The following is a 13,861-nucleotide window of genomic DNA, read 5'->3' as shown; positions in this document are numbered from 1 at the left end:
ATGTTTGCACTAAGTACCGCAGCAATTTCCTAATGTTGTAAACCTGCTCAACATTTGGCAATAAAACCCTTTCTGATTCTGATTCAGAAAAGCCTATATGGCACCAACAAACATACCATGTTTAAAATCACTTTTCTTCCACATTCTGATGCTCACTTTGAACTTCAGCAGGTCACTTTGACCAGATCTACAAGTTTTAAATGTAGATATGCAGTTTAATTCAATCTAATTGCTGCCGTGTGTTTGGTTCATTAGTTACTAGCAATAATACACCGTTGAGCTGTGTACCTAATAATGTGGCCACTGAATATATTTCTCTTTCTCACACTCTGTAGCCTACCAGTGATTAAACACCAAATACTCTAACATATTCAGTTTATGGTGATTTTTCAGAAAGTAAGAAGAGAATAGTTTTGCTCACATTTTTTGAAATCCTCCAAGTTTGTAAAATTAAATATGAAGGTAAATCTTCAGGAAACATCTCGTATATAAATGTATCTAACTGTAATAAAAGCCAGATAACTGAGATAATACAAGAGACTGTTATGTTTATTGTAAATCTGCTTAATCTGATCAATGATTTTCACATACAGAAACTATTGTGATTAACACTTAAACAGTGGACTGGAAACATTACATCCTGCTGTTGTAACACTTGGAATACTCGACTTGGAAATTTATATGACTGAGAGTCTCTTATAAACACTGAAACTGTGATTTTAGAACTACTTTTAATGGGACCCGTTTGTCTTGTGATCTATACGACATACGGCCCCCCCTCCCCCCTTCCCCAGCTGACACAGACACAGGAAATGTTAAGACACATAAACTTCCGTTAGAAACTTTATTGTTTGTATTTAGTGCAGTTAACATGAATTTGTCATGACAGAATCCATAACACAGTGGTTTGTGTGACTTAAACACAAACTTTAACACAGAATGGTTAATGAACACAGACGGTGCAATCTGGAGGAATGTTTTTTTTTCTTCAAAATAAAAGCACTAATAAATTAAAAATATATATACAAGATTGGTCGATATCATTAAAATTAAATAACATGCATGGGCTTCCTGGTGTATGAATCATGTTAAATTGTCCTCAGCCTCCTCTCAGACGTAAAGTCAACTCGATGGTGCTGTGGTTTCTGACGTTGTAGTCCTCCAGTTTGCCACCCTGCATCTCCCGGCCTTGGTGAATGAGCCTCTGCTGGCTCGCTGGCACCCCCTCTCTTTTCTCGACTCTGTTCTTGAAGTTGCTCACAGTCTCGTCGAGCCTGATGTCGTAGGTGCTCGTTTGTCCCTTTTCATTTCTGAGGAACACCTGGGTCGGAGGAGGCTCGGTGACCAGCAGGGACACCTGGGAGCCGTGCTGTAAGCCGTAGTAGCTGATGGGTTTGGAGTCGTCGTTGAGAGGGGTCTTCTGGCCGTTTATGAAAACCAGCCTCTGCCTCTGGGGGTCGACTCCCAGCATGCTCTGGATTTTTATTTTCAGAGAGCCAACCGTGTCCTGTGGGTTCACCCTCACGGTGTGGGACCCACCCACCATAGTGATAGTTATATCCATGTTGGCTAGTCTGAAAGAATACAAAAATAGTTCCTTATAATACAAACGCTCAGGAAATAAAAGACTTTTCAGTTATTTCTCACAGGCTTGCTCAGTTTCCTACCTTGCGATGGCTTATTGAGGCAAAACAAACTTCTCCGGAAACTTGAAGTCTTCAGTCGTGCTCAGGTAAACAATGATGCTCACACAACAGCTGAGCGGAAAGCTTCAGCTCAGCTCTTTATATACTCTCCCGCTCAGCTGATCAGCGTCCGCCCACTCACTTAAGATTCGTTTTCCATCTAACAGGCTTTATAAACTGTTATAAGTTTCGGTTTCTATTCTCCAGTGCTGACTAATGGCTTACAGCATTACAGGTGTATTGATCAACACACCCCGTGACGCGTTTATGAACATATAACCTAACAGGTTTATCAGCCAGGTAGGGGAAACACCGCTGGAAAACATCCACTGATACAAATCACAGGGAAAAGCTGCTCTCTTTTTAGCTACCTGTACTTTTTTGGGAGTGTGGATTGTATGGAATCAAAACAGAAAGGAAAATAAGCCATTATGCACTGATTAATATTGTTACAATAGATAGAGATCATCGTGTAAATCATAAATCAGGTGTGATAGAAGAAATACTTTAAATAAAGTAAAACACCTGGAGGCAAACTCCTGTTCTAGATGAGAATCAAAGTACTTGACGCATTAAAATGTCTCATGTGACTGTTATATACACTCACTCTCCGATTTATTGGGTACCCCTTGTTAGTTCCTGGTTGTACCCCTTTTGGCTTCAGAGCTGCATTTGTAGTTCTTTGTAGCACAGACTCAAGGTTTTGGAAACACGCCGCAGAAATTTATAGTTAATGCAGTTTTGCTGGATGATTGCCTCAATGAGTAGTTGAAAAGGCATACCTAATTAAATGGCCAGTGAGAGTATGTATATTGCTCTTTCAAAAGCAGGGGTATCAAACATGTGGCCAAAGGGTCAGGACCACCCAGCAGGTGGTTCAGTTTGGTCCACTGAATGGCTTTGCATACAGGTTATTATACATTAGGTTCACTGGTGTGGCCCAGATGAGAGGAAACTGGGCTTTATGTGGCCCATGAGCCAAATTATATTTAACACTAATGACCTAGAATAAAAATCATGACAGCTTTAATCACAGGGAGAAGAAACACACAACAGTTTCTAAACAGTTACAAAAAAGTTTGAATACATGCAAATCTTAATATGTAAAGTATTTAGAACTTCCCAGTAAATGTACTGGAATTAAGAATTAATTACACACAAAACAAAAATATTCAACTACAAGAATCTCAAACTGTACTTAAGCACAGTTCATTTTATTCACTGCAGATCAAAATAATGTACTATCTTTGACCTCAGTGTCCTCATAGAGGCTGTAAATAAACCGTCCACTCACTATTTCCATAAAACGATACTGAAACTAAACAAAACATGGGCGGCAAATGAAAGTGAGAAACACAACTTGTACAAGTTTTTTTATTTTCCTGTTGCAGAAAAAATGTGAAAACACACACATCACACCGTGTTTATGACTGTAGCTATGAAGGCAAGCTGGCCTCAACTTCATACACATCAAAACTCTGAGTTTTTCAGCATGGCAGTCCTCTCCTCCCCCTTAGGTAGAGGAATATTTCCTGTGGTAAGAAAACAAGCAATAGTTAAAGACCCCTGCAGGTACACAATGAATAACATAACATATTGGGTAATTTTATTAATTTCTCTACTCATTAATCCAGTCATACCATTTTTAAATCAACACTAATTGACAGAACCACAAGAAATTTGGGTTTTTATTACCTGGTGGTGCCACAAAATATTCTTCAACTGTGCTTTTTGAGAGCTGAAGCAGTTTTTCAGCACAGTCACCCTCCATCACAGCATCCTCCCTCAGGTACAAAACCCTGATTGTGCAGGGATAAAACCCAATCTTTAATCAGCATTGAAGCTAATACGTGCAAGTGAACACAGCCATTAATTTATTGACAGGTGCATACCTGACATCAACCCCAGCCATACCTGTCCTCCAAAACTGAATCCATCGGTTCAACCCCTGTTGTGTCAACGACATGAAGCTGGTCTGCAAACCGTATGGCTTTTTCCAAACAGGCCAGTCCCTGTTTGGTGCGAAAATCCACCAAAGCCAGTCGCTCCAGTTTGTCCACCAGGTCAGCAGGAATATGGGCAGGCTGTTAGATAAATGGTGTATTGCTTAGAAATGTATGGGTGACAGCTTACTTCAACCATCACTAAACTATGCCCAGTACTCTACATAATCATTGAATAAAGTCCTCAATCATTTATTCTCAGCCAACTTTATAATGACCAAATTTTTTTCATCAAGTTATTTTCCTCTTTGAAGAGTTTAGCTGTCTGTCACTGCTACACAGCTTTATCATATCCAAGCTAATTTTGTATGACATTGTTTTGATGTCATACAAAACCCTAAAGCCTCATGGCAACAAATAACTCACTGAAAAAAAAAATTGTGGGATCTGCCCACTATCAACTAAACTGACATTAGGAAGGTGTTCAATGGCCAGTAATGGCCTAAAGATGAATGACTGAAATCTGTCAGCTAAATATCTAACATCTACTGTGGATTTCCAGACATTCAGTCATGACTGTACTATGCTGTGCTGTGTTAAGGGGATTACCGGAGGAAGCTGTTCCTCTGGTACTGGTTCCCATGTTGCCACCTTTGGTATCTGTAGAAGAGACAACCTGGTAACAAGATTGAGCCACTGTTCAATAGAAGATGCTGCTATATTGGATATAGTGAGGGTAGCAAAAACTAAGTATATTTACTCAAATTCTGTAGTAAAGTAGTTTCTGAGATAACTGTACTTTATACCCCCACTTTCAGGGGTAAATGTTACATTTTTAATATTTATGTTGACATCTCTAGTTATTAGTTACTTTTAGTATGAAAAGGCAAGGCAGACCCTGTGACCCTCCTCATATGAAGACACTACATTTAGAATTTTCTGTGTGTAAATGAGAGGGAGACAGGTGTACCAGTGAAGCTGCAAGAAGCAGAGGTAGTGAAGGTAGATGTGTTTAAACACCTGGGGTCAACCAAAACAACGGACAGTGCACAAGTGGCAGGTGAAGAAGAGAGTGCAGGCCGGGTGAAGTGGGTGGAGACGAGTGTCAGGGGTAATTTGTGACAGGACAGCAGCAAGAGTGAAAGGGAAGCTGCTGTGATGTATGGTTTGTAGACGTTGGCACTGACAAAAAGTCAGGAGCTCAAGCTGGAGGTAGCAGAGTAGATGATGTTAAGATTATGTTTGGACCAGGATGGGCAGGATTAGAAATGAGAACAGCTGAGGTTGAGCAGTTTGGAGACCAAGTCAGAGATGCAATTCTGAGATGGTTTGGACATGTACAGAGAAGAGATAGTGGATAAACTGGACACAGGACACAAAGGGTAAGACTACAGAGAAGGTTCACATATACACCGAAAGAGAACATACAGAGGTTTGGTGTGATAGAGGAGGATGCGAAGGATAAGGTGAGATGGAGGGAGATGAACTGCCTAAAGGGAGCAGCAGAAAGAAGAAGACAGTTCATTTTGATTAGTGGTGTTTTATACTTTGTCAAGCAATGTGGACTTTATTGTGTTATACTACAAAATATGCTCATTATCCCCATGTGAGGGGATAAAATACAAACAAACTGTAACTAACAACTTTCTGGTCCAACAGGAATTTTAGTTTATAGTTATCAGGTCCAACTAATCCCAAATAGCTAGGAGAAATTAAAATCACATCGCAAAGAAAAGATCTCTGGATCTAAAGAGCTTAAAATACTGTGCAACTTTCAAACTTTGTGACCTCTGACCTCTCATATTGACTGCGCCACCAAACAGCGGTAGCTTTCCTGCAGACTTCGCACATAAATGTTGAAATTATCAGATATATCGTCAAAAACCACGCTTAAGTTTTAATCGGCATGTCTCAATTAGAGGGGCTAACCCAGAGCCCTTCTCTAACACTTCACTTCAGCCACGTTTTAATGCTAATGCGTTGCACTTAATCAGGACTTTTACTTGTGACACATGTACTGTACCTTCTGGTTAAGTGGTTCAGAGCTGAGCAGACGCGTTGTATTTGCGCTGTGGCTCTGCGGCCAGCTGATTCTCTTGCTGTTTAGGATTGTTATTGAGTATCCATCATTGGGTAGCAGGCTAAATAACATCCGAGGGATTTTTACCGACACGCCACGGAATGTACGCGAAGCAGCGAGGCTAAACACGGACATTTTCAACACAGCTAGCTGCCAGTCAGCTATGTCTAAGATGTAGTAGAAAAATTAAGCATTTCACTTCTAGTCTACTTTCACTAGGAAGGTAAGCTCCAGGATAACCTAGCTTCACATGCTATAGCTAGCCAAGGACCTGCTGTAGCTAGCAGGAAAAACGAGAGGAAGCGAGAGTTTGAAATCTGAACGTACTTCCTTGTTGGCACCGCCACACTTATTTTCTTTAGTTTATAAGGAATGAGGGTTTTAAGCCTGTTACACGTATAACACAGCTTAATAGATGCAAGGCTTAAATTATAACAATTTTAAAATACGAAAACGTATTAGACCTCAGTATAATTTTGAGTTAGCTTGCGACAGCCGTGTGTCTTCGCATCGAGCGCCCGGATAGCTCAGTCGGTAGAGCATCAGACTTTTAATCTGAGGGTCCAGGGTTCAAGTCCCTGTTCGGGCGTCAGTTTTTGTTTCCAGTTTTCAAAGTACTCAAAATACATAACGACCCTGCTGGCATAATAGCGGCGTTCTTTATCCTGTAAGGGGGCAAACGCGCTGAGAAGCTCGCTTTAAAAAATGAATGCAATGAAGCTGATTTCCACTAAGGTGTAATTCTTGACTTTAAAATCTGTATAGAGTCTCTTGACAAAATAAGTCACAATTTAGTCACCACCACAAATGTCACACCCTCAGGGAAAAAAAGAGCTCTTTCATTTGTAAAAACTTTCATGTGAAGTGAAAGTACACTTTCTTTCATTTTTAAGGGTTTTAGTATCAGGGAGTAATGAAAACTTAATTGAATCCTTAATAAGTTCTAAAGTTATCTAAGTCACAAGATGACATATTACACACTGATTCATTATTAGCCAATCAAATGCAAATCGGAAAGTGTGAGCACCTCTGTAAAAGAAGAAGCTTTGGCAGTTTGGAGCATTTAAGTGTGTTAACATAATACCAAGCAGCAAATGTTGATCTGGGAAATCAGTTAAATCAGTCTGGGAAGGGTTATAAAGCAGTTTGAAGTCAGTCATTCTATAGTGAGAAAGTTGTTGTCTTCACCAAGAGTCATCGTCCCAGCAAATTCAATGCAACTGTGCAATGTAACAAAAGGACTGAACATCTATCACTTGTTTGGAGGAGTTGAAGAAACCTCCAGAAGTCTTCTGGGTGCATTTAGTTTTTATTTTATTAAGTCCTGATACATAAAACAATTTAAGGGGTAATTTCTTTTTCACATGACTTCCTGAATCTTGATTTTTGTTTTCTTACTAATGAACAGAGCCCTGTTGGTATTTCTGCCTAATCAGCCCCCTTCACTTTGATTATATTTAGTAAAATGCACATTACAATTATGGAAAAATAATGATTCCATTTTATTTTTTATTATTAGAACATATACCATTTAATATATTGTATATATGACCTAAGTATAGAATTTGATTGTTTTACAATACACATTTAGAACTGGCCACAAAATAAAAATATCCGATTTACAAACAAAGCAGCATCCGAAAGAAAGAAATGGATGAATGAATAAATAAATACTTTGGCATAAATGTTACAATAAATTAAAACAGGCTTTCTGACAGCATTTAGCATTCACAAAGAAACACCAAGATTAAATGCAGCTCATCCCACCACACCCTTGAAACAACACTTGAAAGTTTTAGGCTTTAAATGATGAGTATACGTCTGTCGAATCTGCCAAAAAACAAAAAAATGCACTTTTAAAAATCTGCCATACGGTAACTTTCATTCTCAGCTCTCTGCTTAAACCATCCTCACACTGAATAATCATATGATCTCCGCTTTTCAGCTAAAATTAACATTTAAAACAGGCACCGGACAATACAGGACAACACAAGGAAAAAAAAATCAAGATGAGTAATCACAATTTAAAAGTTCACACTTGGTTCACTGGATAATGAAAAAAAAAAGAAGTTAATCAATCCAAGCTTGTTTCTTTACACGAATCTCCGCTAAGACATCAATTGGTAACATAAATGTCAGATTATGATTTTACGAGATAATTTATTTCCAATAATTCAAACACGTTTTCTTCTCCCGGTACACCACAGTTAACACACATAACAAATAAAGACATACTATTTGGCAGACGAGGCAGTTCAAGAACACTGGAAACACCGTTGGCTAAACCAATAACGTGGTGTTAAAAGCTGAATTATCCTGAACACTGTGTGTGAAACGTAACTGGACTGGGTTACATTTTGGGCTCCAAGCCAGTGTCCTGAATCAGTCTGTAAAAATTACTTTTGCTTTAGGGTGTAAAGCATATTAAAAGTCTGCAGACATTCTTTCCTTCGTTAGAATAAGAGGATAACTGTATCTCTTTAATAGCTCTATCTTGTAGACGAAAAATAATCAATATAAACTATTATCACAATGTATTTTTCCCATAAATATAGTCTCTGGTTGAATTCAGTTCTGCTTTTTGGTTTGAAGTGTGCAGCTAAAACCATCTTTATCTGAAAATATTAAGTGCACTCGGACTAAAGTTGACACTTGAGGGATTTCTGAGAAAAAAAAGAAATATTTGGAAATTAAACAGCTTTACATTTGTTTTCACTTCAACGTACTGACAAATGTTAAGCGTAATATTCTCACACACCTGCTGACAACACAAACAACATCGAATAACATATAAGGATATAGTCAGTAAGGCTCATAGCAGCAAAATGATTGTAAAGGCTTCATGTATGTGTGAGAGCGTGCGTTCTTCTCTTGTGCTGCTACAGCCGGTCACACTTTGCTCGGAAGGAAAAGAAGACAAACAGCACAATCACTTGTTCTCTATCAGCATCTGCACCTTGCACACAAGATCTCTGGCCAGGGTCAAAATCTGCTTGATGTTGTGACGCTCCGCCATTTCTGAAAGGCACAAACAAACAACAGCTTGAACATTTTTACCCGTGCAAGATTGCACAGATCGTCTCTGTAACTGTCCGTATCCGTGATGTTGTAACTTTTTGAAAACATGCTCAGAAAACTGTTTACACAGACTTTACACTCGCAGTCATCCATAACACACTCTGCATTTCATGCTCTAATTAAAAGTTTTTGTGGACATGACATTGTAAGTTCATGCTGGCAAGCAAATAATATCTCTGACTCATTTACATAATTGTATTCAGCTGCTCATAATTCAGTCTAAAGCTATTTGTACCTGAAAATGAGCCTCACTCCTCCTTAACCCTGGCTATATATATATTTTTTTAAATTAAATTTTCACCTGAAAATATGTCAGCAACACCTACAAAACTACGAGGGCACGATGCCAGCCTTGCTCTCTGTGGATAAGACAAATCTGTGGGAGCGTTTTGAAATACAATATGAATCTTTAGTGAGCCAGAGTAGGAGTTGTAAATTATTTACTGTCAGTAAATAATGTTTTAAACCTCAAGAGGGAGCAATCCAGTCTCAAGATTCACTGTTTTAGCTGCAGAAGTTTATATTGAGCAGTGTTGCTCTGTTGTGGGACTTACTGCCCTTGCATGAATGTACATGGACAGTCTGAGGGCAGTGAAAGCCCAGCAGGCACAGAACAGAGCAGGCATCAAGGACAAAGCACTGATTAAGTCAAACATAATATGTAAAAGACAATCTCAGGTAGAGGAGGGCTGCAACAGTAACTGTAGGCAGTGTGCAACAATCTCAATAACAGTGCATATATTTGATTTGCCATTTGAATGTGTAAAAGGAGATATCAGCTGTGGCATCAGTTGATGTGTGCTGGCACTGGAATCAGCTGCTGTCACTGGGATTTTGGGCTGAGTGTAAGTTCATCGCCTGCCTGAATGTCCTGCTCCACAGAAATGGAGCAAAAACATGCTACAGCTATTTTAGTCAAAGCAGCAATCTGAGGCTCATTCACTGAATATCACGCTTGGCAACCCTCGAAAAATGATGCGTGGTTTCAAATACTGCCTGGTCCTGATACAGGGACCTGGAGGGGTGAAAAGGTTGAGTCTCACAAGAAACTCTCCTGTTAAAACATGAGCATGAGACAAACAGGTTTTTGAAAACTGGATGGGAGAGGCTGCAATATTACAACATCTAATCTATTGTATGAGTCAGACTGTTAAAATGGTGATCTCTATATTGTAGCTGCTTCTTCAGTGTCTTTAAGATACAGAGCTAAAATTAATCTGCTGTAGTATACAGGCTGAATAGTAATACAATAACAAATAGATTAACTTTAATAAGTAAAATATCAAACATAAGGGGCAGGGATAGCTCAGTAGGTAGAGTGGTAGCCCCATGATCGGAAGGTCGGGGGTTTGACTCCACTGAACGGCTACCCTGAGGTACCCCTGAGCAAGGTACCGTCCCTACACACTGCTCCCCGGGCGCTGCACTGGCAGCTGCCCACTGCTTCACTGGGTGAATGGGTTAAATGCAGAGGAACTATTTCCCTATGGGGACTAACACGCACACTTTTAAGGCTAGAGGGCCAGAATTGGCCCAGCAAAGACTTAAATTTGGTCGACTGGACGGTTCTGGAAAATGTGAAGGAAGGCATAAATTTTCTACTCCTTGATTTTCATGAAATGCAAGGTATGGCTATGGTACCAATTTGAAAATCCTACGATGCTTCGAGTTATTGAGTTCAGAGAGTTGGATGTCCAGACTGCAATGACTGCGTGCCCGACGGGCTGATGACAATAAAAACTTTATATTTCATAATTATAGGACAGGCTGGGAAATAAGCTACTGGAGGCTTTTCTGTAATTTTACACATTTATCATGTAGAAACACTAAATGTTGAAATTGGAGTTCTTTTTCATATATTAAGACATCTCAGGGATTAAATGTTTAATTTAATGTCTTTACACTGACAGAAATGGAAGTTTCACTGTCTGGAGGATAAAAAAAAAAAAATCTATCTGCAGTATTAGAACAAGGCAAAACAGAGTAATGTAATCAGAGTAGCATAATGTTAATATAAAACCTCATTAAACCAGATAGTTACTAGATTAATGTTGGTTTTGAAACTTGTTCTTGTTTTATTGTGCCAAATAGTCTTGCACAGTAATGTATATGTGAACTTCAGCTTCAAGGCTTTACCGTTGAAGAACTTAATGATGTCAGTGAAGTCCATGTTATTCTCCAGGATGATGTCCCTGTACACCTCCACCAGCGCCAGTGCAATGAAGAGGACAAAGTGACTGGAAGAGACATGCTTTGCTGCCCAGATGGTTTCCCAGACTGCAAACACGTCATCATAGACCAGCTCTGCAAGACAAAGCGCCCAAACAAAAGCTGAACTGCAGCGGCGTTCGGAGGTTTGGGTGGGAGGTGAGTTCGTGGAGCTTTCAGTGGATAGAGGAGACGATACAGATACAGCAAATACGATAATAGAAAGTACGGCTAAACTAGGGCAAACCCTCATTCTAAAGTACTGTGAATCGTAAATCCAGAACATTTAACGATCATTCATGCAAAATCTCCTCCAGCTGAATCTGCTGCTAACAAGCTGGCAGATTGTTTGGTATTTTATCCACAAGCAAGGCTTAAAGAGAGGAATCTTCTCTAATTGGTGCAAACTGTGTCAGGCTATGCTGTCACTTTACCTCGCTTGAAGTCTAGGAGAAACCAGCGGTAGCAGAAATAGAAGTGGGTGTAGTCTCCATTCTGGTGCATTAGCTCAAACAGCTCACAATCCAGGATCTATACCGAGAGACGGTCAAAGTAAATTAAATAATTATAAATAAAATTAAGACAGCAATTGTGTGAGAAAAACGTGAAGAAGAAATGGGGGTTTGTAGATGCTGTGTGACCTGGATTAGTGAGCGCATGTTTGCAAAGTGAGTGTCCATAGCTCCTCCGTGTGGAAAGTTTTGATTCATTCTCTTCATGAGTTCAGTGAAACAGCTGAAAGCCATGGCCTCTGACAGGACAGAGAGAGGAAGCGGGAGTGAAAAAATCGAGTGGGCAAACTCTTCTCTGCTGTTACATCAAATACTGTAAAAATACACCAAGTGTCAAAGAGGAGGGAAAATAAATAATGACTCAGTGTGTTGACTCACCATCATCCAGAATGACTAGAAGTGGAGCCAGCAGGTCGCACATTCCCTGCACGTAACCGATGTCAAGGTGCCTCCAGATATAGCTGTGAATATACAACCAAGAGAAGTGAACTTGACTCCACTTGGCTGCTTTTCTCTCTGAGCTGCACTAATGTCAACAGCTGTTTCCACACTCAAGTTGTAACATATAATAATCACCGTTTTTAGGACAACTACTCTGCAAAAGACTTGATCATATATTTTTCTCGGAAATTGGGGAAAAGGCAGAGATTTATGGAAATGTGGAAATACAGCATATGGAATAAAAACAGGGTTTGCACAGTTCTTACAAGCTCGCTGGACAGCATTATTCTTCAGCATAGCCTGAACTCTCTTAGGCAACCTGTGTTGTAATTTTTAAAGTAGTTTTCAGGAATAGTTCTCCAGGCTTCTTAGAAGACATTCAAGCTTTTCTTTGGATGTTTGCTGCCTTTTATTCTGTTTTCAGTATGCTCATATTCAGTATGCTTCGGATCACTGTCATGATGAAAAATGAAGCCACTGCAAATCAAATACTTTCCAGTTGGTATTTTTTTGGTGAATTACAAACTGATGGTACTTTTCTGTGATCATGATTCCATCAGTTTTTCATAATTTCATAATTCCAGCACCACTGGCCCAACTATGAAAAGCCCTTCTACCTTGTTTTACAGAAGGCTGTAGACACTCATTGTTCTACCTCTCTCCTGACCTCCTCTGCATGTATTGATTGATATTAGGTTAGTGTTAAGGATCTTAACGAGTAAAGAAAAAAAAAAAAAAAAAAACATAGAAAAAACCCCCCAAAACACAAAAATATTTAACTGTTGCTCAAAAAAAAGTTCTGGCTTCTTTGGAGCAAAATATAAAGAAATGATGTGTGACTCAAGACTTTCGCACAGTACTGTATGTTCTTTCTCCAAAACGTGTTATTCTTTGTAATTAGGGCTGCTAAAACTGTATATATATATATATATATATATATATATATATATATATATATATATATATATATATATATATATATATATATATTTTGTATAAGAAGGGCTTAGAAAGGTGTAGATGAGTGGCTCATCGTGAGTGAAGGCATAAAGAAAATAAAGACGTAATCTGCTGTTTAAGAAAACGTCTTTTTTGTGTGTTTTCTTATTTTCAACTAGTTACAAGAAAGAAAAAAAAAAGTTAGGCATGTACAATAGAAGCAGACATAAAAACTAGAAAATGCAACTGGAGAGAGAAAGAATGTGTAGCCTGTTAGCTCAACTGGCTATAAAAACATTTCAGATCAAAGTCATTTCTGCTGCACTGTTGGATTTTCTTTCCTTGGGTTACATCTTAGTGTTGTGATCACTTGTATTCCTGGCTTCGTAGCGTTATTGTGTCGGAAAATTGACAAAGGAAGCTCTCAATTGAATCTGAGTGAGTCATTCAGCTCTTGAAAAAAAGAACTGCCCACTGCTTTGTCTTATTGGTGTTCATCTTTTCACGGTGTTTAAATATGATCACAGTTATATATATGACGTTTATAGAGCATTTATGTAGTTTATTTAAGCCTAAACAGAGACAAATCCTCCATTCTTCTTCTATATCTTTTTCACCGCAAGAGCTCTCTTCAGGAGTAAAATGCTTAACGAATGACATCACTTTTTTCAAGATTTTGTCAAATCTTAACAGCCAATAATGACGAGAAACTCACGTTTCCTTTCCATTTTCCTTTTATTACCCTTGAGTGTTGCTCTCGGTGTTTTACCTGCACATGATGTTGCGTAGTTTCTCCAGGTTGGCAGGAGTAAAGTACCAGTAGTTTCTATCACAGCGCTGGACGTCCTTTTCAATGCGGTGCAGATTCAGTGTATACAGGTCCAAAAGTTCTTGCTGAAATAGATGAAATGATACTTATGTTTAAAACATAGTTACGGTCATTTGAGTTTATTTAATGTAAATTAATTTCATATC

General features: G+C 38.9%; 3 protein-coding genes and 1 non-coding gene across 7 annotated transcripts in view; 1 reads left to right on the top strand and 3 right to left on the bottom strand.

The window, feature by feature from the left end:
- Positions 1–812: 812 nt before the first annotated feature.
- On the bottom strand, positions 813–1,824 carry LOC146657413 (polyubiquitin-like). The gene is made up of 2 exons (XM_085425474.1): positions 1,668–1,824; positions 813–1,574 (listed from the first exon to the last, which is right to left on the bottom strand). Exon 2 carries the CDS (start codon positions 1,562–1,564, stop codon positions 1,100–1,102), a length of 465 nt encoding a protein of 154 aa, XP_085281600.1. The 5' UTR covers positions 1,565–1,574; positions 1,668–1,824; the 3' UTR covers positions 813–1,099.
- A 1,221-nt stretch (positions 1,825–3,045) lies between these two features.
- gatc (glutamyl-tRNA amidotransferase subunit C) lies at positions 3,046–6,018 on the bottom strand. 2 transcript variants are annotated; one of them, XM_085425472.1, is made up of 5 exons: positions 5,652–6,018; positions 4,238–4,288; positions 3,600–3,769; positions 3,381–3,484; positions 3,046–3,217 (listed from the first exon to the last, which is right to left on the bottom strand). In XM_085425472.1, exons 1-5 carry the CDS (start codon positions 5,841–5,843, stop codon positions 3,156–3,158), a joined length of 579 nt encoding a protein of 192 aa, XP_085281598.1. In that variant the 5' UTR covers positions 5,844–6,018; the 3' UTR covers positions 3,046–3,155. The 2 variants fall into 2 exon arrangements, with proteins under 2 accessions (XP_085281598.1, XP_085281599.1); XM_085425473.1 differs by lacking the exon at positions 4,238–4,288.
- Positions 6,019–6,224: 206 nt separating this feature from the next.
- On the top strand, positions 6,225–6,297 carry trnak-uuu (transfer RNA lysine (anticodon UUU)). Its single transcript has one exon. It is a non-coding gene; the product is annotated as a tRNA-Lys (tRNA).
- A 772-nt stretch (positions 6,298–7,069) lies between these two features.
- Positions 7,070–13,861, bottom strand: part of sgsm1a (small G protein signaling modulator 1a) — a 37,137-nt gene continuing 30,345 nt past the window's right edge. Inside the window, exons 21-26 of one of the 3 annotated variants that reach the window (XM_085425471.1) lie at positions 13,656–13,780; positions 11,885–11,967; positions 11,636–11,745; positions 11,429–11,525; positions 10,923–11,090; positions 7,070–8,726 (exon numbers count right to left, since the gene is read on the bottom strand). In XM_085425471.1, the coding sequence (XP_085281597.1) occupies positions 8,638–8,726; positions 10,923–11,090; positions 11,429–11,525; positions 11,636–11,745; positions 11,885–11,967; positions 13,656–13,780 (672 nt within the window). In that variant the 3' untranslated portion in view covers positions 7,070–8,637. The remainder of the gene's footprint in view (positions 8,727–10,922; positions 11,091–11,428; positions 11,526–11,635; positions 11,746–11,884; positions 11,968–13,655; positions 13,781–13,861) is intronic. The other 2 variants (XM_085425469.1, XM_085425470.1) reach the window with 2 other exon arrangements.

Source organism: Rhamphochromis longiceps, linkage group LG12 (assembly GCF_057381845.1).
Source record: "Rhamphochromis longiceps isolate RC_006_pf linkage group LG12, R_longiceps_female_GT1.1, whole genome shotgun sequence".
In the NCBI taxonomy this organism is placed as follows: Eukaryota; Metazoa; Chordata; class Actinopteri; order Cichliformes; family Cichlidae; genus Rhamphochromis; species Rhamphochromis longiceps.
This window is presented reverse-complemented; position numbering and strand designations above follow the sequence as displayed.